The 26,646-nt window shown below is 58.6% G+C and overlaps 1 protein-coding gene across 3 annotated transcripts; it reads right to left on the bottom strand.

Annotated features, from left to right (window-relative positions):
• Positions 1–4,981: 4,981 nt before the first annotated feature.
• On the bottom strand, positions 4,982–25,104 carry ATP2B4 (ATPase plasma membrane Ca2+ transporting 4; the record flags this gene model as incomplete). 3 transcript variants are annotated; one of them, XM_080358176.1, is made up of 21 exons in its annotated part: positions 4,982–5,287; positions 9,955–10,044; positions 12,030–12,212; positions 12,971–13,078; positions 13,439–13,650; positions 14,053–14,266; positions 14,377–14,568; positions 15,341–15,447; positions 15,565–15,652; positions 15,922–16,101; positions 16,452–16,686; positions 16,975–17,216; positions 17,329–17,571; positions 17,662–17,876; positions 17,978–18,139; positions 19,677–19,712; positions 20,035–20,160; positions 20,277–20,402; positions 21,240–21,497; positions 22,159–22,356; positions 24,909–25,104. In XM_080358176.1, the coding sequence occupies 21 exons, from the start codon at positions 25,102–25,104 to the stop codon at positions 4,982–4,984; spliced, it is 3,717 nt and encodes a 1,238-aa protein (XP_080214302.1). The 3 variants fall into 3 exon arrangements, with proteins under 3 accessions (XP_080214302.1, XP_080214303.1, XP_080214304.1); XM_080358178.1 differs by having other exon boundaries at positions 5,262–5,287; positions 9,852–10,044; XM_080358177.1 differs by lacking the exon at positions 9,955–10,044.
• Positions 25,105–26,646: the final 1,542 nt, after the last annotated feature.

Here is a 26,646-nt window from a genome sequence, read left to right as displayed (position 1 = left end):
AAGGGTCACACGCTCTGAGTTTTGGGTTGAACTTTCTCACCGCTGGCGGCCTCGCTCAGCTCCATCTTCTCACCACAGCTTGGCCCGGAGTGATTAAAGACACCCAGGAGCAACCGCCTCTCCACTGAAGCCAGGGAGATAAGCGGCTCCAGCGCCATCAACCTGCTCGGGACGAGCACATTTCAGTGGCTGGTCACTTTTATTTCCCGTTGTCCTTGTCTGAGCAAAGTGCCTCTGTGGAGGCAAAACAGCCTCAGTACAGAGGCAGGACTGGGGTCAAACCAGCCGCGGGAGCTGGAGATCGCAACCTCCACCGTGCACCGCGGGGACAAGGGACGATCTTTGCGCATGGGAGCAGCGGTTTGGATGGCGTTTGACCGCCAGTTCTGGACTCGGCTTGGAGACAAAGCCCCCGCGTCTCCAGAGGGAAACCCCACGCCAAGGGGGGCTTTGGTGGGGCGGTGTTTGGTCCCCATCCCTCCGTCCACCCCTCCGCGCCCCCCCAGACGCCCAGCCCTTCATCCAGGTGGATTTCACGAGCTGGTGGACACACTGAGGACGTCACACTTACACGTGGGCACATTTTATTCTCTGGATGCACTTGCGCATTGTTTCTGCTCAACAGCCAAAGCTTTATTGATTCCAAACCATCACCCTTCTCCCCCGCCCCCAGCACGCTTTAGTTTTTCACTCTATGTAACCCCTTTCCCCCCTCGACCACTCTTCTGCTTCCACTTTGAGTATTATCTCTGCTCGGAGTCTGTTTTCTCAGAAGAAGCCAACTGACAATCCATTCAAAAATTGTTTCTCCCAAGAACCATATAAATTACATGCAAAACATTGTACATAGAGATTAATATCAAAATGCAATACAGATCAGGTGCACTTGAAGCCGGACTCTAGGATATGGCAAACACACCAGGGTACATATTGCTTTGAAACCACCATTTGTTTGCTTGTTTGTTTTTAATGTCATGCATACCACATAATAGTCAGTCTTTTGTTTTGTATTTTTCTCTTTTTATACAAAAATACCAGTGCTTATTATACTTAGTTACTGGAAAAAAAAAAAAGGAAAAACTCAGATCTGCGCGCCCTCTTCAAAAAGAAAGTTTTGTGGCGAGAGCGTTGGATAAATATATATACACACACAAATGTTGGTTTAATACTGTATATATATATATATTTATTTATTTAAGGGGAGGAAAGAAACTAAAGGTGGTTTTAGCCATGGGCTTTGCTCAATGAAAGGTGTATTTTTGAGTTGTTGAGCAGAGATGTGCCGGTCTGGGTCAGAGGAGCAGCCGAGGACGGGGCTGGCGCTGCCCCCTGGGTCAGGCAGGGACCCCATGGCACGGGGACAGCAGGGGTTGCAGGATTGACGGGTGGGACGCTCCGCGGGGCGCTGGTGGAGCCGGCGGTGAGGAGCGGCGGCCGGTACGCGTGTCCTTCCCCGAGAGGCGCCGCTGCGAGGTCCCCGTGCTCACGAGGAGGTGACGGTGGCAGCGGGGAGGTGGCAGCTCCAGGACGGGGCTTCGCCGGTCGCCCCAGCATCGCGTCACCCCGAGAAGCGTTCACAGAGGGGCCGAGCGCTCGGGGCCACCTCGGCTGGGGAAAGCCAAAGGCTGCCCATGCTAAAATTGGGTTTAGTTTTTTTCCTTCTTGAGATTGTTTCGAAATTTTCCTCGAAGCTTATTGCACAAAACCTTGGAAAATTAAGTATAACCCCTGTGCAAATCAAAGGAAACCTTTATCACAATGCAAATGCCTAAAAATGCCTGTTCGGCAATGCACACAGGACATGGTGTAATGTCTTTGGTACCAATCTGCCGATTTATTTAACAGAAAACCACCACCAGAGACCCTACCGTCATCAAGAACTGGATGCAAAATCACATTCAGAGTGTTTTAATAACAAAGCATTCCAAGGCAAGTTAACACGTCTCGCAGGGTATGACTTGATTCCTGTCTGGCATGGCACTGTCCCCCGTGCGCACTCGTGGCAGTTCAAACAAAGCAAGAAAAGAAAAATATATATAGATATATATATATATATATCTCCCCCTCTTTCAAGGCATGTTGCAGAGTCCCCAGAAGTTCGTGCTGCCGCTCATGCCCTTCAGCGTAGAGCACCAATCTCCCCCAATTGTTTTGTAATGTCCTCAATAACTTAACCCAATAGTCACCTGCTGCCAGTATATCACCGAAACTAAATAGAAAAAAAAAAAACAACCCAAAAAATACTTTATAGAAAAGATGTATGCACAATAAACGTTTATACTTCAAGCAACCGGCCATACCAACATAATTTATATAAAAAAACATCTGTGTCATCCAACTAGCGTCTAGTCGAAAGATGGCTGCTCAGAGGAAAGGGGGCGGGTGGCATCGATCGCTGAGCACGCGGCGACCCCGGCTCCGGGACACGCCGCCCCGCGCGGGACTCACCCTTTAGTCTTTGTCTTTAAACAAAATACATATGGCTGACGTAAAAATATCAGTTTCTGAGCTAAAGAAAACTATAGATTTTTTTTTTTTTTTTTGCATAATATTTATATATAATTATTTTTCCCCCCTCCTACTATGGAAACTGGAGCAACAACAAAATATCAGCTAAAGAACAACCGAAGCGTTGTGGCGACCTGCTGGTCACAGATTTTGGGGAGGGACTTGCAGAGCCTCCCAAGTTGGCTTGTTGTTGGTTTAAGTCTTTTGTTAACAGGTCTGAGGTATTAAAAAAATATCAAAAGAAAAACTGGATTGTGTCTCCCCCCCAAACTATTTAATAAATATTTACGTAAGCTTGTAAGAACAACATATTCTCCCCCCCCCTTTATTTTTTTGCACATATTTAAGATAGAAAAAGTGATCTTTTAAGCAATGTCACCTCTGGCACAGACCCAAACCCCACAGCCGCCCCTCCGGTCTGTCCTGTCACCGTTCCCATACAACCCAAGGGAAACACCCCCGGGGTGTCTCTGCGGCTCGTGCGAAGGAGCGGGCAGGGCTGGGACTCTGGCTTTGCGGTTGCAACGGGCAGTGGTGGCATTTGGTGGTGTTTTCTCCATGCTGTTGGCAGTGTAGGGCGCCCAGCCCGCCCCCGCCAGAAGGACCTTTCCTCATGGGAACGGGGCCACTTTGTCCTTCCCTCCTCCCACCCCAAGGAAGGGATGAGTGGGTGCTGGGCTGGAAACAGAAAACAAAACCGAAGACACTTGGTTTGCGGCTGTGGTTGGTTTTTTTTTTAAGGAACACTTAACTTCTTGGCAAAGTGGTGGCCCTGGCGTGGCAGGCGGTGCTGCAGGCAGTGCTCGGAGAAGGCACGGGAGAGTCGGCTGTGCGTTCCGAAAGGAAAGGGAAGGGAAACAACCAAGAAACAACCAGCCAGCCCCTCGCTCAGAGCTCTCTGCTCCCCGGGACGGAGCCTGCGCAGGGACGCGGTGAGCCGGTTACACCGGGTTCCCTCTGCTCCCACCCGAGCCAAAGGGGATGAGAAGGCAGCAGAGACGCGGGGGCACCGGGAGGAGCCCACGGGGAGAAACTCAGCCCAACAAAGCCAGGTCCTGCTCCTGCTCAGCTCCACAGGAGGGGCAGCTCAGAGCCAACGTGCCCAGGACACCTGGGACCCAAAGCCCAGGATGTTCACCAAACAGGAGCGCGAGGAGCAGCACAACGCGGGGCGAAGAGACGACCCTCAAATAAGGGCAGCGAGTGAGGCGAAGCCTCCACGCGGGACCTTCCCTGGAAGCCAACCTGCCGCCTTCGCGAGGAATCATCTCCCTGGCAAAGCAGCTGCACAAGTGCCACGGAAACCAAGGGTCCTCCCTTCAACCCCACCGGCTAAAGAGACAACCAGACTCATCCCCTCCGGCGCCCGGGAGCCGACCCGTGCGCTGGCACTGACCCCACGTCCCAGCAGAGCCGGAGCATCCTCTGGCTTCCCCAGCAGAGCCGAAGCATCCTCTGGCTTCCCCAGCAGTCCACCCGAGCTCGCACTCCGAGGCTGACGGGTTATTTAACCCAACGGGACAGACAAAACGGGCGAGAGACCCTTTGCTCCCGCTGGCCGGAGCTGCTAAAGCTTTGCAAGGCTCTCACCAACAACTTCCCAGCTGTTCAAGAGCAGCAGCGATGCGGCTCTGAGGGGTCTCCAGGAGAGAGCCCTGTTTCCCACAACCATGGGGCTTTTCTTCACTTCTCCACTGCCAGTTCACCTCCACCTCGCTTTGTAGAAAAAACCAGACTCTCTTACATCCAGCAAGGTTACAGCCAAGTCACCAAGTTCCTTGTCTACCGATCTGGAAATAGAGAGAGAAACGCGTGTGCGCACAGAGGAGGAACGGGAGAGGCTGGGTACCATTTTTCAAGGTGGAAGACTGGTGTACATCCCTGTATCCATCAGCCTGTGAGTCAACACCTTCCCCTGGCTGGGTTGTGTTGTTTATTTTTACACTTTTGCACTAACCCCCCCCCCCACTTCCCACTGCTGGGGGGAAAAAAATCCCACAAGCGAAGAACAAACCCCAACATTAGAAGAAAACCCTAAAAACCACAAGTGGAAAAACCAAAGTCAGAAGTGCAGCCCAGCCGGGCGGCTGGAAGCGTGCGTGTAAGACTACAGCAACGGGAACCTGCTTGGAACATGCATTTCTTTTCAAAGTGAAAACCCCCTACAGGCGCATGGAGCCGAATTCGTGGAGAGGAAATAACCTGTCTGCTTCGCTTGGGCGAGTACCACTGAAAATCAGGGATGGAGATGCACGATTTTGGCTTAGCCGCTCTCCCAACACCCAGCATGGTGGTACTCTGGTTCTCACTGCTAAATAATGGTTAAAAAAAATAAAAACAACTAAACCGAAACACCAACATGATATACGTATGAGCAGTTTGACATGAAGTGACCGGTGTGTGATCAGTTACTGGTGCCGATATCACACAGGGCGAAGGTGGAGGAGGAGGAGGGGGGTTCCAAGTTCTAAGGTCAAACCGATGTCTCCAAGCTGTGGAAGGGGCTGTCGGGCTCCGGGACGGTGAGCTCAGCTTGATCGCTGTCCACTGCATTGTTATTTCTGTTGAGGGGTGTAGATCCACCCAGGCTACCCCCACCTCGCTTTTTGAGTCCGTCAGTCTCGGGGTCGTCTTCAGCGCCGTCAAGGAATGGTGTTCGAGGCTCGTCTTCCTCCAGGATGAACTCCGGGTGAGTCATGAAGTTATGGATGGAGCTTCTGGATTCGGGTTTCTCGAGGCCTTCGTACAAGGAGCTACGGAACGCATTCACCACTTTGATCTGCCGGAGGCGGGAGCGTGCGGGATAAACAAAAGAAGGGTCAGTAGCGGCTACGAGAGGCCAGAGCTCCCAGGAGAAAGTACAACAATAAACCAAGACACGATAAAACAAAAAAGCACAACAACAACAACAACATCACCACCGAACAGACAACTGAGTCAAAATGAGAGATCTACGGTGAACTAGGAGGGCCAACATGGAGCAGACTCAGGCACTACGTGTGTGATGGGGAACCCACCGACTATGGGGCGACTTCAGAAGCTGCAAGAAAAGACACAAAAAAACTCAAAAAAAAAACCCCCCAGATCACTTTGAATGGATGGAAGCCAAAATGTATTAGTTGTCGTTATGTGTGCGCACGCGTATCTGTGTGTATAAACGAGGACAAAAATGTGGAACTACAACTCAAAGGAGAGGTGGGTTAGGCAAACAGTGGGTTCACTTCAAGGCAAAAAACGCTACTGTGGGAGCGATGTGTGTGTGTTCTATGCCACTTTCAGGCCTATAGAAAGGAGCGGGCTTTAAAAAGGCGTCACAAACTTTTCAAGCCCACGTGAAGCAGCAGGTCCGAGTGGATGCCATGGCCAGTAACACCGGACCAGGTACACATGCAAGAAGGAAGGCAGCTCCGTGCCTGCGCCGGGACCCTTCCCTACGCCCACATGCTGCAGAGATCCAGTTTCCAAAGGCAGCGAATTCTTTCGGGTGCTCTGTGCGAAACACAATCCCAAACTTTGCTGGCAGCCTGGCCCTGCAGCGCCGCCGGGAAACCCGCCGGGAGCCGGGCTCAATGCGCCAGTCCCGTCTGGACAAGTGGGATACGGCTCTGCCGCCTCCGTGGCACCGGCAGGATTGGTCTGGAGACCAGCGGGGATGGCGGGCAGCGGTGGATTCGCTGCTCCCTCCGGCTCCTCTGGAAATGCAGCCCTGAGCCCCTCCAGGTCTCACCCTCCCTCAAAGCCAAGTCACAGTCGTTCAGCTGGACGGGTGACAAGCGCCCGGTCCAGCCGCGGCTGGGGCAGGGGCTGCGGCAAAGCTCTGCGCCCCAGCACGACCTCGGCAACCCGCACGTGCACGTCGTGCGCGGCAGAACGCGCCCGGCATCCCGCACAAGCTTTCCCCGTGTTTTACAGGAGCAACAGAAGTCCTTGCTCTGTTAAGCAGAGCTCATTTTGGACCAGATCTGCTCAACTCCTCCTCTCTGAGGAAACGCTCCAGATCACCACAAGGCTTTGTTCAGCAATGCCAGGCGGTGAGCGGGACAGGAACATGTCCCCATAGCAGTGCCAGCCGTCCTGCTCTGCCCCGCGGAGCCCTGTCCCATGTCCCCCGCCTGCTGTCAGTGTCCCTGCAGACTGAAGCTGGGGCACCAAAGGGAGAAGATCCTCAGACCCCACGAAAAGGGGTGCTGTGGTCCTCCACAGCATCCCTGCGCGACACCCCAAGAGCCTCCTCAGCACCCAGCCAAGGAGCGTGCGGAGCTGCTGCAGGGAGAACGATTCGGGTATCTCCTCGCAAATAAAGACACGTGCGTGTTCTGCCACTTCTTGGCAAAGGGGCTGTGGGTCTGGTGGGGGAGCAGAGGTGACAGCCCTTCTCTTGGTGAGATGAGCCGGGTTAAACTGCCCCCTGGGTCTGGGACACAGGCAAGGCTGGCAGGAAAGTCACCAACCAGCACAGCCAGCGGGAGCCTCCTGCGGATCTTTGGTCTCAGCACAAACAGCACTCACAAACCCAGACCGGAGAAGTTACTAAAAGAAAAGTCTCATGCCTGGAACCCTGGAGGGTTTACCTGCAAGATGCCTCAGGGTTCCCCGTGCATGAGGGATGCCCTGAGTCCACTCTCCATCTGGCTTGGAGAGGTGGTGCTGCACCGCGGGGCAGCAACGGGGCATCCCTGGCACCGGCCCGGCACATCCCCGGCACCGGCCCGGCACATCCTGCTGGGAGCAAACCAGCCCTGGCACACACAGCAGCACATACACGGGAGCTGGATGACAGACACTCATGAGATGAGCGTGGGCCAGGTACCCCCGTGATGCCCGAGCACCAGCTGGCCTGCGAAAATGAAGGTCGATGTAGGTGGGAACAGCAATTCGGAGCTGTGTTTGCTGCACCAACGACACAGTAAGATCCTGGATAAATGCAGTGGTTGGCGCGGATGCACAGCACACGGGAGAGCGCCAAGCGGGCCACCTTCTAACGATCTGTCACACCATCAGCATCTTGAGAACTGCAACTGCAAGCACTGACCCCTAAAATCAGGGTGCAAAACCAACTAAGCCAAGTGTAACCAACCCAAACAAGTGACCGAGGGCCTCTGTGATGCCAAAGCAACTCAGCGGCCAGTCTAGTCCAAGCCCAGGGGAAGGAGCAGCTCCGCAGATGCTGTCCCTGCCCCACACCTCAACACTGCTGAGTCCAGACCCTGCCCCATCCCTGCCCGCAGCTCCACCATTGCTTGTGCTGCAGCTTTCCCCAGGTTTTCTTTCATTTCACCATCTCTGCCAGCAACTGCTGATAAATTAATTCAGCTGTTCCCTTGTCAAAGGAAGGTAACAGCGAGGAAATGTGTTCTGAATGAGCCAGGCAGTGCAAACACAAATGAAATTCTCCCCAAGCAAGCTGAAAGCTCAGCGCCACCTCCTCTCCATCTGAAACCTTTGCAACCTGAATAACCTCCAAGTTCGGCATTTATTCTCATTTCACACCATCACTGCAGCACTGCAACGTGCTGGGCAAACCCCACTGCTCACACGGAGGTGGAAATTACATCTTCTGCATGAAGCCTCCAGCAGCTCCACCAGTCACACCGGTTTGCTTTGCCCAGCTCTAGACCCTCACGGAGACCAGCTCAGCGCGGCACAGCACGTCCCGAGGGTCATCGCTGACCTCCCGCTCCTCCATCCCCGAGAGGGACGGGGCAGGAGGGGCTGCGAGGTCCAGCCCCACCGAAGTGCAGTGGAAGACAGAGGGACACCGTTAATCCGTACGGGGGGAAGCGGAGCTTGGAGAGAGGGGAGGGAAGCGGCAGAGAAACAGAGAGAAGTCCAGGCAGAAAACCGAGGGAAGACTTAGCGACCTGGGTTAGCTCCTGGTAGAGTTGTTTGCTGCCTGGAAGGGCACAAGCTATCCAAGCGATCTATTCCCTTGCTGCAAATCGGGGAGAATGTTAATCCACAGACTGCAAAAAATCCTGCATTTTGGTCTTGTTCACCCAAGCCCAGTGCCCTGAGACCCCTCTAAGCAGGTCTTCTTCCGATTAGGAAGTCTTGGTGGTGCACAGATGCGGTCGGGAGCAGAAGGCAGCTGTGCTGCTTCGGAAACTTCGGGGTTAAACAAAAAAAATTCGAGCATCAGTGTCGGCTAAATAGAGAGAAAACAAAATTATCAGAAATTCTCTCTTCTCTCCCACAGTGTATAAACAGTGGAAACTGAAAGCTATTCAACAAGTTACCAAGGGTATTTCTTTAATAAGAAGAGAACACAGAAAATGACTGTGCAATAAAAAAAAGCCAATTATCCGGTAAAGATACACTACCTACTCACAGCCTGGCACAGCCCTGCAGAGAGAATTGGCACTCACGTGCTCGCCAGCCCGTCTGCGCAGCTCACGGCAGCACGGAGAGGGGCACAGCACCAGAACGGGCTTCTCCTTGGGCTGCAAACCCGCAGCCAGGCTCCAGCTTTGCCACTGACCTCGTCCACCTCCGTCTGCGTGCAGAGCGCCGTGTGTCTCTGCGCCCAGCAGCACCAGCGTGCGCAGAACAAGCACCCAGGAGCTGCTGCGGTGGTGACACCGGGGACCCGTGGAGCCCCGTGCCGTCCCCGCAGGGCTCCGGGGCAGCGAGGGGCACGCGACGTGCGCGGGCTCGCTCCGTCGTCCCGCACCGCATGCAAGTCGGGACAGGGGAGGCTGCTTTGCTTACAAACCAGCGGCTCTGATGTGCCACCGCTGGCCAGCTGAGCCGCAGCAACCGGCTGCTCTCGCACACCATCCGGGCTCCCAGGAGCAAGTAAATGCACCTCCTGGCCTGTGCGCAATGGCACGGAGCGTGCAGGCAGCACGGCAGTGCGGCTCAGCGCTCCCTGGAGCGCAGTGACAGCCCCCAAAGAGCCGCACAGCCTTGGGAAGCGGCGCCTCTGCCCAGCCCTGCCCTGCTGGGCCTCGCGGGGTTGGGCAGAGCCGTGAAACAGCAGCTTTTAGTTGCCTATTTTTTTTCCCCCCAGCAATGCTTTTAGTTGCTCTTTTAACAAGAGCTGCCAATTTTTGCACCCCTCGTGGGGGCGCGCTCATACACCAGTCCTGCAAAGGAGGAGAAGAGGTAAAAATGGAGGAAGCAACAAGGACTGGGGTGGAAGGACCAGAGAGTATCGTCAACTTGTTAAATATACAGCAGTATAAAAATTATTGGTTTTTCAAATGCTCTCCCCACCCCATCCTTCGTTTTGGAAATCAGTGTGCGAGTCAAGGTTTAGAGGGGGAGAGAACAGGCTGGGTTAGGTTGGTGCAGGTGCTCTCTGTGGTTATTAGAATCATGCATTGTAATAGACTATCACTCACTGCCCGCAGGAGGAGATGCAGCAGCAGCAGCAACAGCAGAAGTGGTGGGAGTGGAATTGACGGAGGAAAGAGCTACATGGGTTGGGCTAGAAACATTTTTTACATCGTGGTGCTGGCTCACGATGGAAGGCTGTCTCCTGAGGGCTCCCTGCAAAGAGGAGGCGCCGGTCTGGAATGTGTAAACTACGTCCATCTGCAAAGAACCAGAGAGTGAGATAGCGTCGCCCTGGCCAGAGACAGGGAGAGGGGATGGGGACGAGGGAGCAGGGAGGGCGGGCAGACACACAGACAGGAAGGAAGAAGGAGGACGGAGAGGTGGGGAGGAGAGCGCCCCCCACCCTGTGCTCCCCACGTCTCGCAGGCACGAGAGGGCAGGGACTGTCCCACCACCAAGAAAGAGATTTGCGTTGGGAGGGAGCGACAGAGGAAACACCTCAGGTTATCCGACAATCTGCAGGAGGAGCAGAGAGAGAGAGAGTGGGCAGAGGTGCGAGCTGGAAGCTGGTGGTCCAGAAAACTGCACTGGGAAAGGGTTCCTGGTCTCTCAACCTCCCGAGATGTACGGCCGGGGGGCGAACGCTGGGACACAGCGCGAACCCACAGCTCCCGCAGCAGCGGGGGGGCTGGAGGAGGTTTCGGCCCCTCGCTGGCTCTGCGCAGGGCTGGGGAGCAGAGCTGGCAGGGATGCAGTGAGGAAGCCCCTCGGTGATGGGCCACTGGCCCCTGCGGATGCACAGCGAGCCCGGAGGACCCGGGCAGCAGCCACGAGTCACTGTGGCTTCCCAGACTGTCCCTGTCCCCGTCACTGGCAGAGCACACAGCCCCAGGACACCTGGGACACTCCAGACCCACTGGCAGCTCTGTTCGCCCTGCAGGTATTTCACACACTGCAGCTTCATCTCCCACCATGGAGGGACTATCTTTTCCCCACGTGGGGAAGAGTCCTTGGCTCTCGCTTCAGACACATTGATTCGGGACAGAAATCCACAAAACGGCCGGGCTGGACCTGCCGGCTGCTCTGCTCCATGTGCAGAGCACCACAGCCAGGAAAGGAGCCACCAGACGGGCTCCAGGGCATCCCAACGTCCAGGAGCATTTTGCATGTTGCAAGAGCTGGTTCCAGCCCAGGTCCCCAGCAGCTGCACGGAGACACCGGTACTGCAGCCATTCGTACCCACCAAACATGCAACACACCTGGAGTGCTTCCGAAGCAGCCCAATGCTCTCGAAACAGCCCAATGCTCCCAGCGCATCTTTCCTGTGGATGAGCTGGCAGCTCAGCACCCCCAGCGGGCAGCGCTGCCCTGGGCCCCCCACCACTCCCAGCTGGTGGGGTCAAGGCTGAACCTCGCCTTGAAACCATCAAGGCAACATCTTACAGAGGAGAAGCAAAGTTAACAGGGCACAACACGGCTGCTGTGCTGGCCCCAGAGGAAGAGGAATGGAAGGTAACGTAGCAGCCCCGGGTGCCAGGAGCTGCTGGGGACCCACAGTGTCCTCTCCATGGGGCAGCTCTGCCCTGGCCTCGGGAAAAGCCGAGGGACAGGGACCTGGTGCAGGGGGCTCTCCCTGCCCTGCCCAGCCAGCAGGCTGGGGGAAAAAAACACCCTTTCAGGAAAAACTGAGTCAGTGAGAAACATATGGAAAAAACATATAAAGAGATTGATTCTCCTCCCCTTCTGTGCTGCAGGGACAAGAGCTCCAGAGAGCTGGCAGGGAGGGGTGGCAAGAGTCCTTGGCCAAAGGGCCATGGGGGAGGACAGAGCAGCCAGAGGGAGACCCGGAGGGTCTGTTGCTGGCACATCCCCCTGGGAGCAGCATCCCAGCAGTGACCAGGAGCAGCTTCCACGCTGTCCCACACGTAGGGCAGCTCCTGAGCCCCCTCCTCTGCTGTGCGGGGGGCCCGTGGGCAGCACATCCAGCCCCCTGCCCGTGGGACACTCTGCTCTGCACCACAACAGCCCGGTGACCCTCCACACCCCGAGCCGTCCCCAAAAACCAGGCTGTCCTGGTTCCCCAACCAAAGGCACAGGTGGTGGGAGAAGTCTAGCCCAGGAGGCGATGGCGTCCTCCGAGCAGCGGCCGTCGCCTCTTTCCACACAGAGCCCCTGGAGAGAAAGAGAGAGAAAGAAAGAGAGAGAGAAGGAAGAGCCCCCCCGGACCCGCCGCCCCACGGTACCTGTGTCTGTATCCTGTTGAGACCCCGGAACCAGAGGATCTGCCCGCGCCGCAGCTCCATCTCCGCGTGGTCAATCTCGTCCACGTCTTCAGGCAGCTCCTCCTCTGGGATCTCCTCCTTGGTGATGCCGTGTCCAGCTTCCTTCAGGAACTTCAGGCGGCTGGTTGGGACAGTGCAGATCAGCTGGGGAGAGGTGGGGAGAGAGCGGCTCCTTAGCCCATGGGCTGCAGCAGCACGGAGCCACCACCGGAGCATCCCTGCAATGAGCTGCCAGGACTTGGCTGAGAGATGCCGGGGTGCAGGAGAGACACGGCACCCATGGAGAGAGTCTGGAGAAGGGAACGGAGCTGGTGAGGGGCTGGAGCACAAGTGTGATGGAGCGGCTGAGGGACCTGGGGGGTTCAGCTGGAGAACAGGAGCTGAGGGGAGACCTTCTGATCTCTGAACTGCCTGAAAGGAGCTTGGAGCCAGGGGGGTCGGGCTCTGCTCCCCAGGAACAAGCGCCGGGAGCAGAGGAAACGGCCTCAAGTTGCGCCAGGGGAGGTTGAGGTTGGATGTGGGGAACAATTTCTTCCCCAAAGGGCTGTGGGCATTGGAACAGGCTGCCCAGGGCAGTGCTGGAGTCACCATCCCTGGAGGGTTGGACAGATGGACATGAGGTTCTCAGGACATGGGTTGGGTTAATGGTTGTATTCGATGATCTTGAGGGTCTCTCTCAACCAAAGTCATTCTATGGATGTGCCCCACTGCAAGCAGGGTGGGAACAGGTCACTCAGGGAGCTCCTGCTCTCGCTGGTGCTGTGGTGCCGGGATGGGGCATCACCCCTTGCAGAGCTGCCCGGACAATAGCCTGGGGAGAAGACGGGCAGCGAAGGAGCGGGAAGGGAAGGGAAGGGCTGCAGCGTGGAAGCAAATGCTATTTTTTTCAGACTGGCTCTTACCTGGCCCCAGAGGAGCTCCCCCACTCCAATAAAAATACACCAGAACCACTGGCTGAGGGTGAGCCCGGAGCAGCTGAAGGGCTTCCCACCAAACTCCACGATGATGATCTAGAGCACAGGAGAGAACGAGTCACCCAAGGGGAGCTCCACAGGCTGCACAGCGCAGCCACGGGACGAAGACATCTCCTACAGCCACACATCTTTTCCTCCCTCCCTGGGATCACAAGAGGAGCAGGACCTCCCATCTAGGCCAGGAACTGCCCAGGACACCAGAGCTGCACTGGCTGCCCGGCTCTGGCATCTCCCTACATACTCTACACCCCAGTATTCAGGTTTTGCATCACCGAGAAGCTGCTGGAGACGAACAAGGACACAGGACAGAGCTGTGGGCAGTGCCTGCAGCGGATACAGGTCCTACCTGCAGCACGGTCCCCTCCCAGCCCCACCAGCTTGTCCCCGCAGCCTCACCTGAGCGGCAAATGTCCCCAGCACCACCGTGCAGAAGATGGGGTTGCGGTAAATGGACTCGAAGACGTTCCTCTCCCCGTGGATCTTGCGCGCATTGATCTCGTTGAACAGCTGCATCATGACGAAGGTGTTGAAGACGATGGTGTAGTGCTCGGTGGGCGGCGAGTGGAGCGGAGCATTTCGGCCGCTGTCGATGTCAAAAAACTTCTCCCCTAAGCAGACAAGGCGGTTTGGGGAGGGGATGGGAAAGGGAAAAGTGAGATCCCACTCCTTGCTTCTGCTTTGTGCTGCTGGAGGTGGAATTAGGATCCAGGCTCTTGCTGAAGCTCCCTTGACCCAGCTGGAGCCCCCCATGCTAACCCCACTGAACCCTTATTTCCTTAAAAATGTTGAAAAGCTGCTGCCCTGGCTAAAACTGCCTCTGGACCCAGAGGGGTCTGGAGCAGCCCCACACCCTGAGCGTAAATCCTCTCCCTTAACACCCCTCCACTTCCCACCCAGGACTAAATAAGCTCTGTCCTGGCCAAGGGGGGTCCCCAGTATTGGTGAGGAACGGGGCTGGGACTCTGCCCCTTTCCTCTTCCCCCACCATTCCATGAGGCCGGAGAGCTCACCTGCAAAAAGCAGCGTGAAGATGATGGTGAGCTGGTACACGGCGTGCCCCAGGATGTTCTTCATCATGGTGCGCGAGATGAGCGGCTTGTTGCGGCCGTAGGGCTTGCGCAGCAGCAGGGACTCGGACGGGGGCTCGGTGGCCAGGGCCAAGGAGGCAAAGGTGTCCATGATCAGGTTCACCCACAGCATCTGCACAGCCTTCAGGGGAGAGTCCTGCAGAGACAGGGAAAAACCCCACATTACGCCATTGAAACTGCCCTTCTCGTCACTCCTCATGCCGCGGGAGCTCCCTTCTCCCCCCAGCGAGCCCCACGGCCCCGCACCTGCGTGATGCAGGCGCCCGTGAAGGCCACGATGACGGCCACCACGTTCACGGTCAGCTGGAACTGTAGGAACTTGGAGATGCTGTCGTAGACGTTGCGTCCCCACATCACTGCCTTGACGATGCTGGTGAAGTTGTCGTCCGTCAGGATGATGTCCGAAGCCTCTTTCGCCACGTCCGTGCCTGCGATGCCCTTGAGGAGCAGGGAGAAAGCGATGGGGTGAGTCACAGGGTGAGCTCTGCGCTTGCTGGCTGCCCAGAAACAGCCCCAAGAGAAAAACCCCCCGGAGCCAGAGGAGCCGGCGCCAGTCCTGCGTTGGATGGTGAGTGCTGCTGTGGCCGCACCAACCCACCCGAGGGAGCGGATGCTCCAAAACAGCGAAGCTTTCAAGGACAGAGCCCGGCTCTGGAGCGCAATTCTGAGCCACCAGCAGCTTTACAGCCTGTCACCAAGTGCCCAAAAGGGACCATAGTGCAGCAAAGCTGGAAAACAGCTTATAAACACAGCGCCCTCCTTATGCGAGGAAACACAGGCATCCCTGCCCAGGCATCTCTGCTGCAAGGAAGAGCTGTGACCTCTAAATAAGAGAAAGAATTTGGCATCCTGAAGCCCCGGTGCCTTCCTGCTGCCTTCTACCCCGTGTGAACTGGATGGCAGCCACACAGCCCCCCCAGCAACACCTGCAGCATCCCAGGAGGCCGCGGTTTGCTCTGCAGGAGCTGGGCTCTCTGCGGTTCTCACCGCTGGCACACAGAGGCGCTCGCTTTGCAGTAATTAAAGGCACCGAAGTGATGCCTGAAAGGAGCTGGGTCCCTGGTGCTTTCCTGGAGAAGCTCCCTTGGGATTTGCAAGATCCACCTCAGATAGAAATACTTTAAGTGTTGAGAACAGCCAAGTGTGCCGTTAGTTTCTCACCCCAGAGAGCAAAAGCTGCTCCTGGGGAAAACCCACCGCCTGCCCGTACCATGGCAAAGCCAACGTCAGCCTTCTTGAGAGCCGGGCCATCGTTGGTCCCGTCCCCGGTCACCGCCACCACCTGCCTCTGGTCACCAACGGTGCTGTCAATAATTCCTGAAACGGAGACAAGCAGTTCAGAGAAAATAAGCCCCAGGGGCAGGCTCCCAGCAGGAATTACGCTGTGAAGGCAGCCGGGCAGAGCAGAACGAGGCACCAGTGAGATGCACCCACCTTTCACCAGCGTGTGCTTATCCGTCGGGGAGGAGCGCGCCAGCACCCGCAGCTTGGGCCAGACCTTATCCAGCTGCTCCTGCTCCACCTGCGAGACAAGGCACGTGTGAGAGGGGACAGGACCCCCAAAAACCTTCTGCCCCACCGGAGAGCAAACCCCAAAGGGACAGGACAGCGCCTTGGCCTCCAAACACTCGCACAGCCCTGCGGCTGCTCTGGCTGAGGATCCCAGCAAGCGGAGGGACCAGCTGCGTTTATCCAAGGAAAACCCAGTGGGATTCAGTGCCAGGCACTGCTGAGGCCATTGGAGAGGCTGCCCACCACCACGGCAGAGCGGGACTAGGGCTGTTCCCCCACCTCTCCCTTCTCGTTGCGGATGAGCCGGTTGAACTCCTTCCCCTCCAGGCACAAGAAGTCCTCCCCCGGCAGCAGGATGCCACACTTGGTGGCGATGGCGCGGGCGGTGTTGATGTTGTCCCCCGTCACCATCCGGACAGTGATCCCTGCCCGCTGGCACTTCAGGATGGCATCCGGCACCTGGGGGACAAGGACAGAGTTGGGGGGCAGACAGGCAGGGAACCCTGGTTCTGCACCCCTATGTGGTGTCTCCAAACACCTTTCAGCCGCATGTGGAACAGGTCTGGCTTGCGCACAGCACCCTGTAGCTGCTGGTGGAAAGTTTGGGTGGAAATGCCCCAACACCAGGTCATTTTGTCCGAGTATGAGAGAGAAGCGCCCGCAGCAGGGAGCTGGCAGCGCAGGGCACTGCAGGGATGGACACAGGAGCTGCTCCGCTTTCAAAAGGGGCTCGTGCTCCTGAGCAGCAGGAAAAGGGGCTCCTGGCGCAGGCACAGGGCTGGGGTGGGGGACAGCGCGGGGTTTGGTACCTCTGGCCGCACAGGGTCCTCGATGCCCACCACGGCGATGCAGGTCAGGTCGGACAGGATCTCGTTCTCGCTGTCCCAGTCGGGCTCGGCGCTGGCGGGGAAGTCGCGGAAGGCCAGGCAGATGGTGCGCAGGCCGTGGCAGGCCATGGGCTCTATCACCTTCTTCACCATCTCATCCCGGTCCTTCACCTTGAACACCCGAGGGTCTCCGTTCTTGTCCAGGATCCTGGTGCACCTAATGAAGGACCGGGGTGGAGGGTGAGGGAGATGGGCGGTGGCACACGCTGTCAGCTCAGCGATCCGCTCCCCAGCCCCAAAACAGCCCCTTTCCCCAGCTCCCTACGGCTCTACCAAAGCCACCCTAAGAGAGTTCAACACTTTGCATGGCAGCACCTCCTGATTTCACCTCCCCGCTCCACAGCAGCTGGACACCCTTCACCCCATAGCCCCCAAAAATAGCTCCATGGTGCATGGAGAGCCCGAAGCCCGGGGAGAGGACCGTGCAGCAAGGGAGGACAGTTACTTGCGGAGGATGATCTCGGAGGCTCCCTTGCTGTACATGCGGAAGCCGCCGTTGCCGTTCTTCACCACCGTGCTCATGGACTTGCGCACAGAGTTGAAGGTGTAGACCTTGTAGAGCTTCTCCTCCGGCACCTCGTTGCGCACAGCCTGGTAATCCTGCTTCAGGTCCAGCACGAAGCCCAGCAGGGCACACTCCGTCTTGTTCCCCACTTGCCGGGGAAGCCCCCCTTCCTTCTCGGGTGGCTGCAGGGGAAAGAGGGAAAGGAGAAGTGATGCCGAACCCCAGGATGGGAGCTGCAGGGATGGCCGGCAGTGGGAAGGCCAGAAGACAGGAGGTTGCGGCCCTCCAGCTCACCAGGATCTTGGATGTGTAGGCTGAGTTGATGGCGACGCCGTTGACGATGAGGTCCAGGACCTTGGGCAGGATGGCTTCGGGGTCAGGGATCTGGCGGTAGTGGGTGTCCCCCACGTAGGCCTGCACCACAGTCATGCGGTTCATGGTGAGCGTGCCCGTCTTGTCCGAGCAGATGGCAGTGGCGTTGCCCATGGTCTCACACGCATCCAAGTGTCTCACAAGGTTGTTGTCCTTCATCATTTTCTGCAACAGGCACCACGAGCAGCAGAGTCAGAACCAAAAGCCTGAATTTCCCCATCATGCCCCCATGACCTCGCTGTATCGTGGCCTCACCTTCACAGAATAGGCCAGGGAGATGGTGACAGCCAGCGGGAGCCCTTCGGGCACAGCCACCACCAACACGGTGACACCGATGATGAAGAACTTGACGAAGTACTGGATGTAAATGGGGGTGCACTCCGCCAGCCAGGGCCGCCCCTGCACCCCAAACGTGTCGATCACGAAGTACAGCACCAAGATGATGACCGTGATGGCCGACATGATCAGCCCTGCGGGACGGGACAGAGCGGCAGGTGAGGGGACGCAGGGGAAGGGGACGGTCCCTTCTCCCCGTGCCACTGGGTGACACCTCGTGCCGGAGGCCACTCACCCGCCTTCCCGATCTGCACCGCCAGGCGCGTGAGCTTCCCCTGCAGCACAGACTTCTCCTTCTTGGGGACCTTCACCTTCTTCTTCTCTTTCTCCTCATTTTCCACCCCTTCCTGGCTCTTCAGGGGCTGGATCTCTAAGGCCACACCATCCTGAGTTTTAGCTACAGCCCAGGGCAAAACAAGACACCACGTGTGAATAGGAGAGACCGGGAAAACCTGTAGGAGACCACTGAGAGAGATGGTGGTGGGAGAGAGAGAGAAATCCCAGAACAAGAACCATTCCCGACGACACACGCGTCTGAGCACATGGAAACCTTGTGTCCCTGCCCTGCCACCTCTCTATGGGGCAGTTTTCTGCCATCTACCCCAGCCCCACGGATACAGGATCCTCAGAGCTGACACTGGTGATGTGACCCCTGGTCACAGCGCTGCAAGAAACACCCTGGCCTGGCTCTGGGGTGGGGACAGATCACCTCCAGCCTCCCCATGGGCCGCTTGACACCCTGCAGCAGATGGGGAGCACTCTGGGCTGAGCCCAGAGACACTCTGGTCCCCCCGGTCCCCAGTGAGCATCCCCAGTCCCCCCACAACGCCCTGTGGGCAGCTCGGCAGGAATCACTTGCCAGGGGAGTGGCTGAGGGGGTGAGATGGAGGGGGACGGTTAGAAATTCAGATGGAGATTGAAGAGGGATGAGGCAGCTCCTTGAATCCCAGCCCTGAGCCGTCCACCCTGGTTTTAGGACCAGGCTTTCACTCGCTAGAGCTGGTCTAGCCCAGCTGAAGGTCTGCGCCAGGGAGACCCGGGGGAGCTGGGAGTTTCGGAGAGGGTGGGAACCCCCCCAGGAGGCTCCTCTGCAGCCGTCAGGGCTGGAGAAGCAGCAGTGGCCCCAAAGCTGCCCAGGGACACCCCAGGACCTGTCCCCTCCCGGCTGACTCCACTCAATGGCTCGAGACACCCTAGAGCTCACAGCAGCTCCACATCGGACACCTCCACGGTTACAACAGAGCCAACACGGACAAAACAAGCACCCGGACACAGTCTGACGGGAAGGAAGGAAACTCAAACTGCTGAGAGGAGAGAGAAAGAGAGAGAGAGAGGTGGAGAGAGCGGTGCAGAAATGGGCTTCCTCCACAGCCTGCAAAGAACAGGGTGAGAAACACTGGCGAGGAGACGCTCACGGAGTCGAGGCCATGGGAGGAGAGGGTGCAACTGTCACGTTGGCCAAGCCCCAGGGCCATTTCACCACAGGAACAGTGGGAGGGGACCCACATCTCTCCCCCAGTCGTGCCCAAACAAACCCTGCAAACGGGCAGTTCCCGATGGGCACGAGGGCTTCAGAGCCACCAGGTCACAGCTGTGGCTCGTGCCAACATGGATGCAGTTCGTCCTGAGACACAGATGCTCCGCCAGCGGTCCAGGCTGCTGGAAGAGCCCTGTCCCCCCTGCACAAAGACTCTGCCCCATGCAGGGGCACCAGCCAGCCCCATCCCAGCTCTGCACACCCGCGGTGGGGTCGGGGGGCACCGCGATGCCAGGCTGGGGCCACTGGCCACGGGACCATTGCACCCTCTCCCAGGACAACGAGGCGAGAGTCCCGCCGGAGCAGCAAAGAGCACAGACTGATGAGAAGAAGGAAGGAAGGAGGAATGCTCGGTAGTTAGTGTGGTGCTGGTTCAAAGGATGGAGAGTCTGGTTACCTTTGTTGCGATTTTCAGGGGCTCCGGTTTTTTTACCTGTTCAAAGAGAGAAAGGGTGGGGGGCTGAGCACACGGACCCCCGCTCACCGTCCGGCTGGTGGGACAGCCCGGGGACAGCCCTGTTCCAAAGGGCCACGTGCTGCTCCGGCAGCATCTATCACCTCCGGCCACCACGCAGCACCGTCCCCACGCTGCTGGGGGGCAGTGGGGAGGGATCCCCCTCCCAGAGCTCACCGTACCTGCCTGCGTCACGGGCACTAACTGCGTCCCACGCGTGTGGGTGTAGCTTGTTGCACAGTGGCGGATAATTCCCAGGCAAGGGAGAAAGGCAAAAAGCAGGTTTGATACATCTCCTTACCTTTCTTTACCTTCTTTTCCTCATCTCCTTCTCCCGCGCCCAAGAGAGTGAAGATGATTCCAGTCTGGGAGTTGATGCCCACGGCCGTCACCACCATCCTGCCGGATCCCTCCATCACGTGGGTACCTGGCACAGCAGGGCGGCCACGGTGAGACGGGACTCGCGGGTCCCATCTCGTCCCCAACACAGCACCCTGGAGCAGCCCCCGCTCTGACGGCACAAACCCAGCCCGGGATCCTCACCCGACAGCAGCATGGGGTCTTTCTCCAGCGATTTCTTGACTTGGTCTGACTCCCCGGTCAGCGAGCTCTCATCTATTTTCAGGTCGTTGCCCTGGATCAGGATCCCGTCTGCTGGCAGCAGATCACCTGCGACAGGAGCGAGGTCCAGGGTCAGCCCCGGCACCGGAGGCGGCTCCGTGTGCCAGCAAAAGGACCCAAAACTCAGTCTCAGACCAAATCCAGAGGGAGAAGCAGCAACAGATGGGTATTAAAAATGATATCAGATAGCTCCAAAATCTTCACTGGTGTACAAATACACTTTTTTAAGGCCTTTTTCTCAGACAGTGCTTCCCCTTACCCGGTTTTACTGAATCAACATCATGTCCTTCTCAAAGCCTCCCAATATATCCAGACTGTCACACCACCCCATCACCCACCCAGGCAGAAAAAGCCCTGTGTGAAAATCAATGCTGTGTTGGATCAACCTCCTTCCTGATGGGAGCAGCTCCCCCAGTAAACAAGGAGCAGGACCCACTTCACCCAACGGCGACGTCTCCTTGCTGAGGAGGTGTTCGCCAACAAGGAGATGGTTGTGAAAATGAGTCATTTTTGAGACCAGCAGGTTGCTAAAGCAACACAAAGCTGCGCAGAGCTCCAGCTCCGGGCTGGCAAGCAGTAAGGGGAGTGGGATCCAGAACCCCCACGGGAGCATCTCCCACTAAAGGAGGGAGATTCAGGCTGGACACGAGGGAGAAATGGTTGGCCCTGAGAGTGGTGAGAGCCTGGCCCAGGTTGGCCAGAGAGGTGGTGGATGAACCATCCCTGGAGACATCCCAGGCCAGGCTGGACGGGGCTCTGAGCACCCTGAGCTGGTGCAGATGTCCCTGCTCAGGGCAGGGGGGGCACTGGGGGAGATGGGGAGGCCCCTCCACCCCAAACCATCTGTGATTGTATGACAACCCAGCCGCCACCACCTCCACTCACCGTACTTGATCTGCGCGATGTCTCCCACCACGATCTCAGCCACCGGGATCTGGATCACCTGCCCTTTGCGGATGACCGTGAACTTCTGCTCCTGCTCGATGCGGCTCTGGAGGCCCCGGAATTGCTTCTCCTTGCTCCAGTCATTGAAGGCGGTCACCAGCACCACGATGATCACCGAAAACAAGATCGCCGCCCCCTCGATCCAGCCGGCCTGCGACTCGCCCTCGTCCTCCACGCCGCCCGTCGACTGGCCGCACACTGCGCTCAGACCGAGAAACCTCGTTTGCACAGAGACACCCGCTCTCCCCAAGTAACACACACAGAGCAGAGCCTGGAAGATGGTCACTCCTCCCTGAGCTGGTTCAAGGGCTTCTCCTGCTCTCAGGAGCGTTTTTACATCCCTGGAGGCTTTTTTCACTTCTCATTTCTGGCAGAGGTTGGGCTGAGAGAGCCGGGGTGGGAGCTGGGACAACTGGTTTCTATTTCCAGTTGCAGCACCCAGCCCGCCCTCCGCTGCGTGACCCTCCCGTGAGTCACCGTCTCCCTGCGCCTCCGGCTCCTCCAGCGACTCAGGGACCCGGAGGGGACACTTGCCCAACACCCTCGCTCAGTCACACAGGGGGTGACACCCCTTGGTCTCTGAGCATCTTTTGGGGGAGCAGGAAGAGCAGCTCTGAGCCACGTCGTGGTGACAACTGTGTCCAGACATGGCCGTTGGCGCAGGTCCCTAGGGAGGGGTGGCACCATGCCAAGGACCCCAAGGATGGGGAGAAACCACCACCTGATGGGTGAGCTCATCTGCTCCAGGGTGGAGGGACAAGCAGGGTGACCTCCTGGAGACGGCACCTGTCCCAAAGCCCTGCTCCCGCAGGGTCCCCACCGAGCACCCCACCACGCCGTGGGGAGCACAGGGACTCACGTTCATTGTCACCGCCCGGAGGGTGGTAGAAGGACAGGCCCAGGGAGATTATGGCTGCGATTTCCAAGATGATTAGCGTGACGTCCTGGAGCGCCTCCCACACTAACTGCAGGAACGTCTTGGCCTTTTTGGGAGGAATAAAGTTCTGGCCGAAGACCTGCCGCCTCTTCTCCAGGTCGGTCGGGTTCCCGGACAGGCCTGGAGTGAGGAGAGATGGAGATGAGGAAACTCCCCCCGGCTGCCCCGCAGCCCCCACCAGCACCCGTGGGCGCCCCGCAAGGAGCAGCTGCAGGGGGTGCACGAGGTGCAGGCGAGGAGCAGCCAAGGCTTTGCTCCTGTCACCTCGGGGCAGGGGACAGCGCGCACCGAGCCGCCTCTCCCCGCTGCCGCAGCCTCGCGAAGCGCCCGAGTGCCAGTTAATGCCAGTTGGCACTGGCCGGCTTGTTTACATGCTGCATCAAATTAGCCGTAAATCTGGCACTGTGAGCGGCGCTCGGAGCTGCCGGAGCCACCTGATCCCTCTGCTCCTGCCAGCTCGGAGGAGCCGCCGCCGCTCAGAGCCACTGGGCGCAGCGGGAGCGTCTCCGAACTCGGCCGAGCCCCACGGACGTGCCGCGGGGTCTGGGGCAGCCAGGGCAGCCCCTGTGGGGAGCTGGGGGGGCACACGGGGCTGCTCCTGTGGAAAACAGGGGGAGGTGGGAGCGAGGAGAGGGGCAGGACACCCCCGGGCTGGGCTGCTGCTCCCCCCAGCTGCATGCAGCAGCCTTGGAGAGGGGGGCGAAAAGGGGGAGCCCCTGCCCCTGGGTAGCAGGGACTGTGAGCCTTCCCATGCCAGAGCAGGGGGCAGTGATGGCAGGTGACAATTCACCCCCCCACCCCGGTCATCCTCTGCATTAAAGCCATTAAAAAGCTGATGGGGTGCAAGATGAGAGTGGCCACCCCTGCCCAGCACCGCAGCAACCGAGCCCCACAGTGACTCCCCACCCTCTCCACCTTAAGACGCCGTGGGGCTGCTGCCAGCTCCCGCGATGCACTGGGATGCACCGGACATAGCGCGGTGCCTGGAGCAGCCTGGCAGCACTGCCCCCCCGGGCTCTGAGGCCTCCCCACCAGCTCCATTGCATCCCAGCCTGGGGGGGACGCAGCAGGATGAACCCCATTCTGCCCCCCATGCACCCCCTTTCCTGCTGCAACACCACCCCGTGGCTGCAGGGAGGGGACGCGCTGGCAGAGCAGCCCGGTGTCCCCACCCAGCGTGACGATCCCGGGATCTCCCAGCCCATGTGGGAACACTTCCCGCCCCACGTCTGCGGCGGGACGGATGGAAAATATGGCAAAGCAGCGCAGCATGACTCACGCCGGCGCCAGGGCCCGGGTGGACACGGCGTGTGCTGAGGGACGCACATGGGATGCTGCCACGGGGCATGGGACGGCGCAAATGTGGCTCCTCCAAAGCCTTTTTTGATATCTGGGCTCAACAGGACGGGGTCTGGGACAGGCAAAGGAGCTTCACCTCCAGAGCAAGAGGGTGAGGCAGGGACACGCTGGGGACATGAGATACGGCGACATCAGCCAGAGTCTGGGAGCGGCTCGGGATGGCGGGACAGCCCCGGCCTCCCCCTCAGCCCGGGGCAGAGCCTTTCGGGTTCACTCCCCCTCCCCTCTCCTCCCACCCCCAGAACAACGCGCTCCCACTTTGGCAGGGCCACGCACATTGTTGTGCGCCCTGGACTTGGTATTTCCACCGGGACTCCCCCCCCTTCTCTAATGACATCCCGATATTGTCTCCCCTTCCCGGTCCCGCTCACAGCTGGGAAACACGCTAATCCCCAGCTTACGGCACTAATAATAACCCGCGAGTTTGCAGGGCCGGGGGCAGCCACGTCCCCACCGCGCACAGCCAAATCCTGCCAGCGCCGTCCCCAGCCCCAGGTAAACGCTCAGTGCTGCACACAGCGGCTCTGTGCCCCCGCACCCCTGTGAGTGCCAAGGAAGGGGTGCAGCACCAGGAGCCCCAGCACTTTGCCCTCGATACAGGAGTCCCAAAGTGCCAGCGCAGACCACAGGGAGGAGAGGGGACATTCTGCCACCAAAATCTCCCACCAGCGACCTGCCACCCGCAGGCAAGCAGCACTGCCACCGCTCAACCCTGGGATGCTCAGAAGCACCCAGCCAGGTCCTTACGAGAAGCCCAGTGGATCCGGGGAGCCCACAGGTACAGCCCCGTCCCCAGCAGCAACCCCCCGGCTGCCCGTCCCTTGGCCGAGAGGCTGACACCCCGCAAACGAGCTCCACAGCACCCAGCCACGCTCCAACCTTTACACTCCCCCTCACCCGGACAGCACGCGGCCCTGTCATTAATGACTTATAGCGTTAATGACTTACAGCACTAACCAGGGGCAGCGGAGAGGAACCCCCCTGCACCCCTCTTACAGCCAGTCAGCCCCGCATCCCGCCTCGCTCCATCCTCCTCAGGGATGCAGGGCTGCGCCTCAGGGTGACCCTCAGGAAGACGCTTCTCCTCTTTTTCTCTTTATATTCCTCCTTCTCTACCCTAAATGACCACTCTGTTGAGATGTAGGGAGCCATCTCCCACAGGACTCATGATGGACACAACAGGACCACGCTCCGAGTTCCGCCAGGAGGGCGATTTGAGCCATCACCCCCCAGCCAGCAGCATGAGCCTCGCACAGCTCCAGCCGGACCCGAGCGGGTGTTCCCACCTCGCAGACCACAGGACGGTCGCTTACCTTCCACTGGCGACGTCTTCAACCTCTTGCAGACGTTCTGCACGCCGCCATAGGAGTCATTGAGCCGGGCGACCGCCTCGGCGCTCCTCAGCTCCATGAGGTTCCTGAGCTCCACCATGGAGCAACCAAAGTCCCCCTCATGGTTGCCTTCAGCAACCGAGTTCGCGGGGTGGTGGTCAGCCACGTTGTTCGTCATCTTGCTGGTGCAGTGACGGTGACACCGGCTGGCGGCTCCTTCAGTGCCCTCCCTCAAGGGTCCGGCGGGGGGATGCTCGGCGCGGTCCCTTCCCCAAGGACTGCCCAGGTGCAGCGGGTGCCTCTAACCAAGCCCAACTTCTCCGGATAAAGGTGTAAACAGGATGTGCATGTTACCGCGGAGGCGACCTTAGCAACGACCAGTGTGCATCTCCCACAGAAGGAGGAGGGCTCCCTGGATACCACAGCAACTGGAGCTGCAAAAACAAGGATGGGAAACAAGAATACCGGCATTAGGAGGCCTGTTAATAAATGCACACACCCCATGGGATGGGCGAGCAGGAGCAATGAACCCAAGAGCTGGCACCCACCAGAAATAATGGGGTTTGGAGGCGCCAGCTTGTTCACCCAGCCCCGGGGATTAGCACGATCTGACCAAAAAACCTGGATGAGCAGAAGTTGGCCCTGCAGGGAGCTCGGACAGGTTGGGTACAGCGCAGGGTGTTTCGCAGGGAGAACCAGCGGCCGCAGCTCGGGCAGCACGTGGGGCCGGGCAGGAAGGGTGTCCAGGTGGTTCTTCACTCAACCCCAGCTGCCCGGCCCAGAAAAACGCTCCCGTTTGCTTCAGTTTAAAAATACATCTCGGCAGCGGAAAACAGCTGCTTCCTCGGCAGGCTGCGGTCCCGGCCGGAGCGCCGGCTCACCGCGCTGCCCCAGGTACGGGCAGCGTCCCCGAGCCAGCCGGGACACGGAGGGAGCAGCGGAGCAGCATGGCCCCGGGGGAAAGGGTTTTCCAGGGGGAAAGGGTTTTCTCTTGGCCAAGGTGGCCTCCAGCTCCGCTCCCCAGCTCGGCTGCCAGCAGCGATGCTCCCAGCAGCAATGCTCCCGGCTCCTCTCCAGCACTGCGGAGGCAAAGAGCCTGCAAGGGAGGCTCTTTATGGTGAGAAAATAAAGTCCTTCCTAGAGCGATATAAATGAATAACAAAAGGGGAATGGCCACTCAGGCAGCATTAGCACCGAGACAGAGATCCAGAGGCGGCATAGCAAGTGGCCAGACAAGAACAGAAGGATGGAAAACGCCCATTGCTGCTTCCCAGGCCCACAGGGGATGCACCAGCCCTCGTCAACCCGACAGACGGGCACCAGGTCACCACGGAGCCATCCCAGCACCACCCCACAGCAAACAGCCCCAACTCCAGCCCTGGTCACACCAGCTTTGCAACCCCTGGGGCAGCAAGACCCCCAAAAAGCAAAGCCCTCCCTGCACAGGCGCCCCTGTGAGCAGCTCTCCTCCCCGCCAGCAGCACCCAGGGCGGCTCTCGGCGTTATCAGGAGCCAACAGGCACCAACTGAAGTCCAGGGACACCAGCGATGCCACCGGCACGGGAGGGTCCCGTCCAGCAGCTGCAGGGATGGGAGCGCAGGGACGCGCTCCCCCCGCTGCCCTGCAGCACCTGGGGCACCCAAACTTGCACCCTGGGGCATAGCATTGCTGCTGCCCCATAAAGCAGAGATCACAACACCCACTGGGGCAGCAGCATCC

This window comes from Nesoenas mayeri (assembly GCF_963082525.1).
Source record: "Nesoenas mayeri genome assembly, chromosome: 23".
Lineage (NCBI taxonomy): Eukaryota > Metazoa > Chordata > Aves > Columbiformes > Columbidae > Nesoenas > Nesoenas mayeri.
Note: the sequence above shows the minus strand (reverse complement) of the source record. Positions and strands in the feature narration are given on the sequence as shown.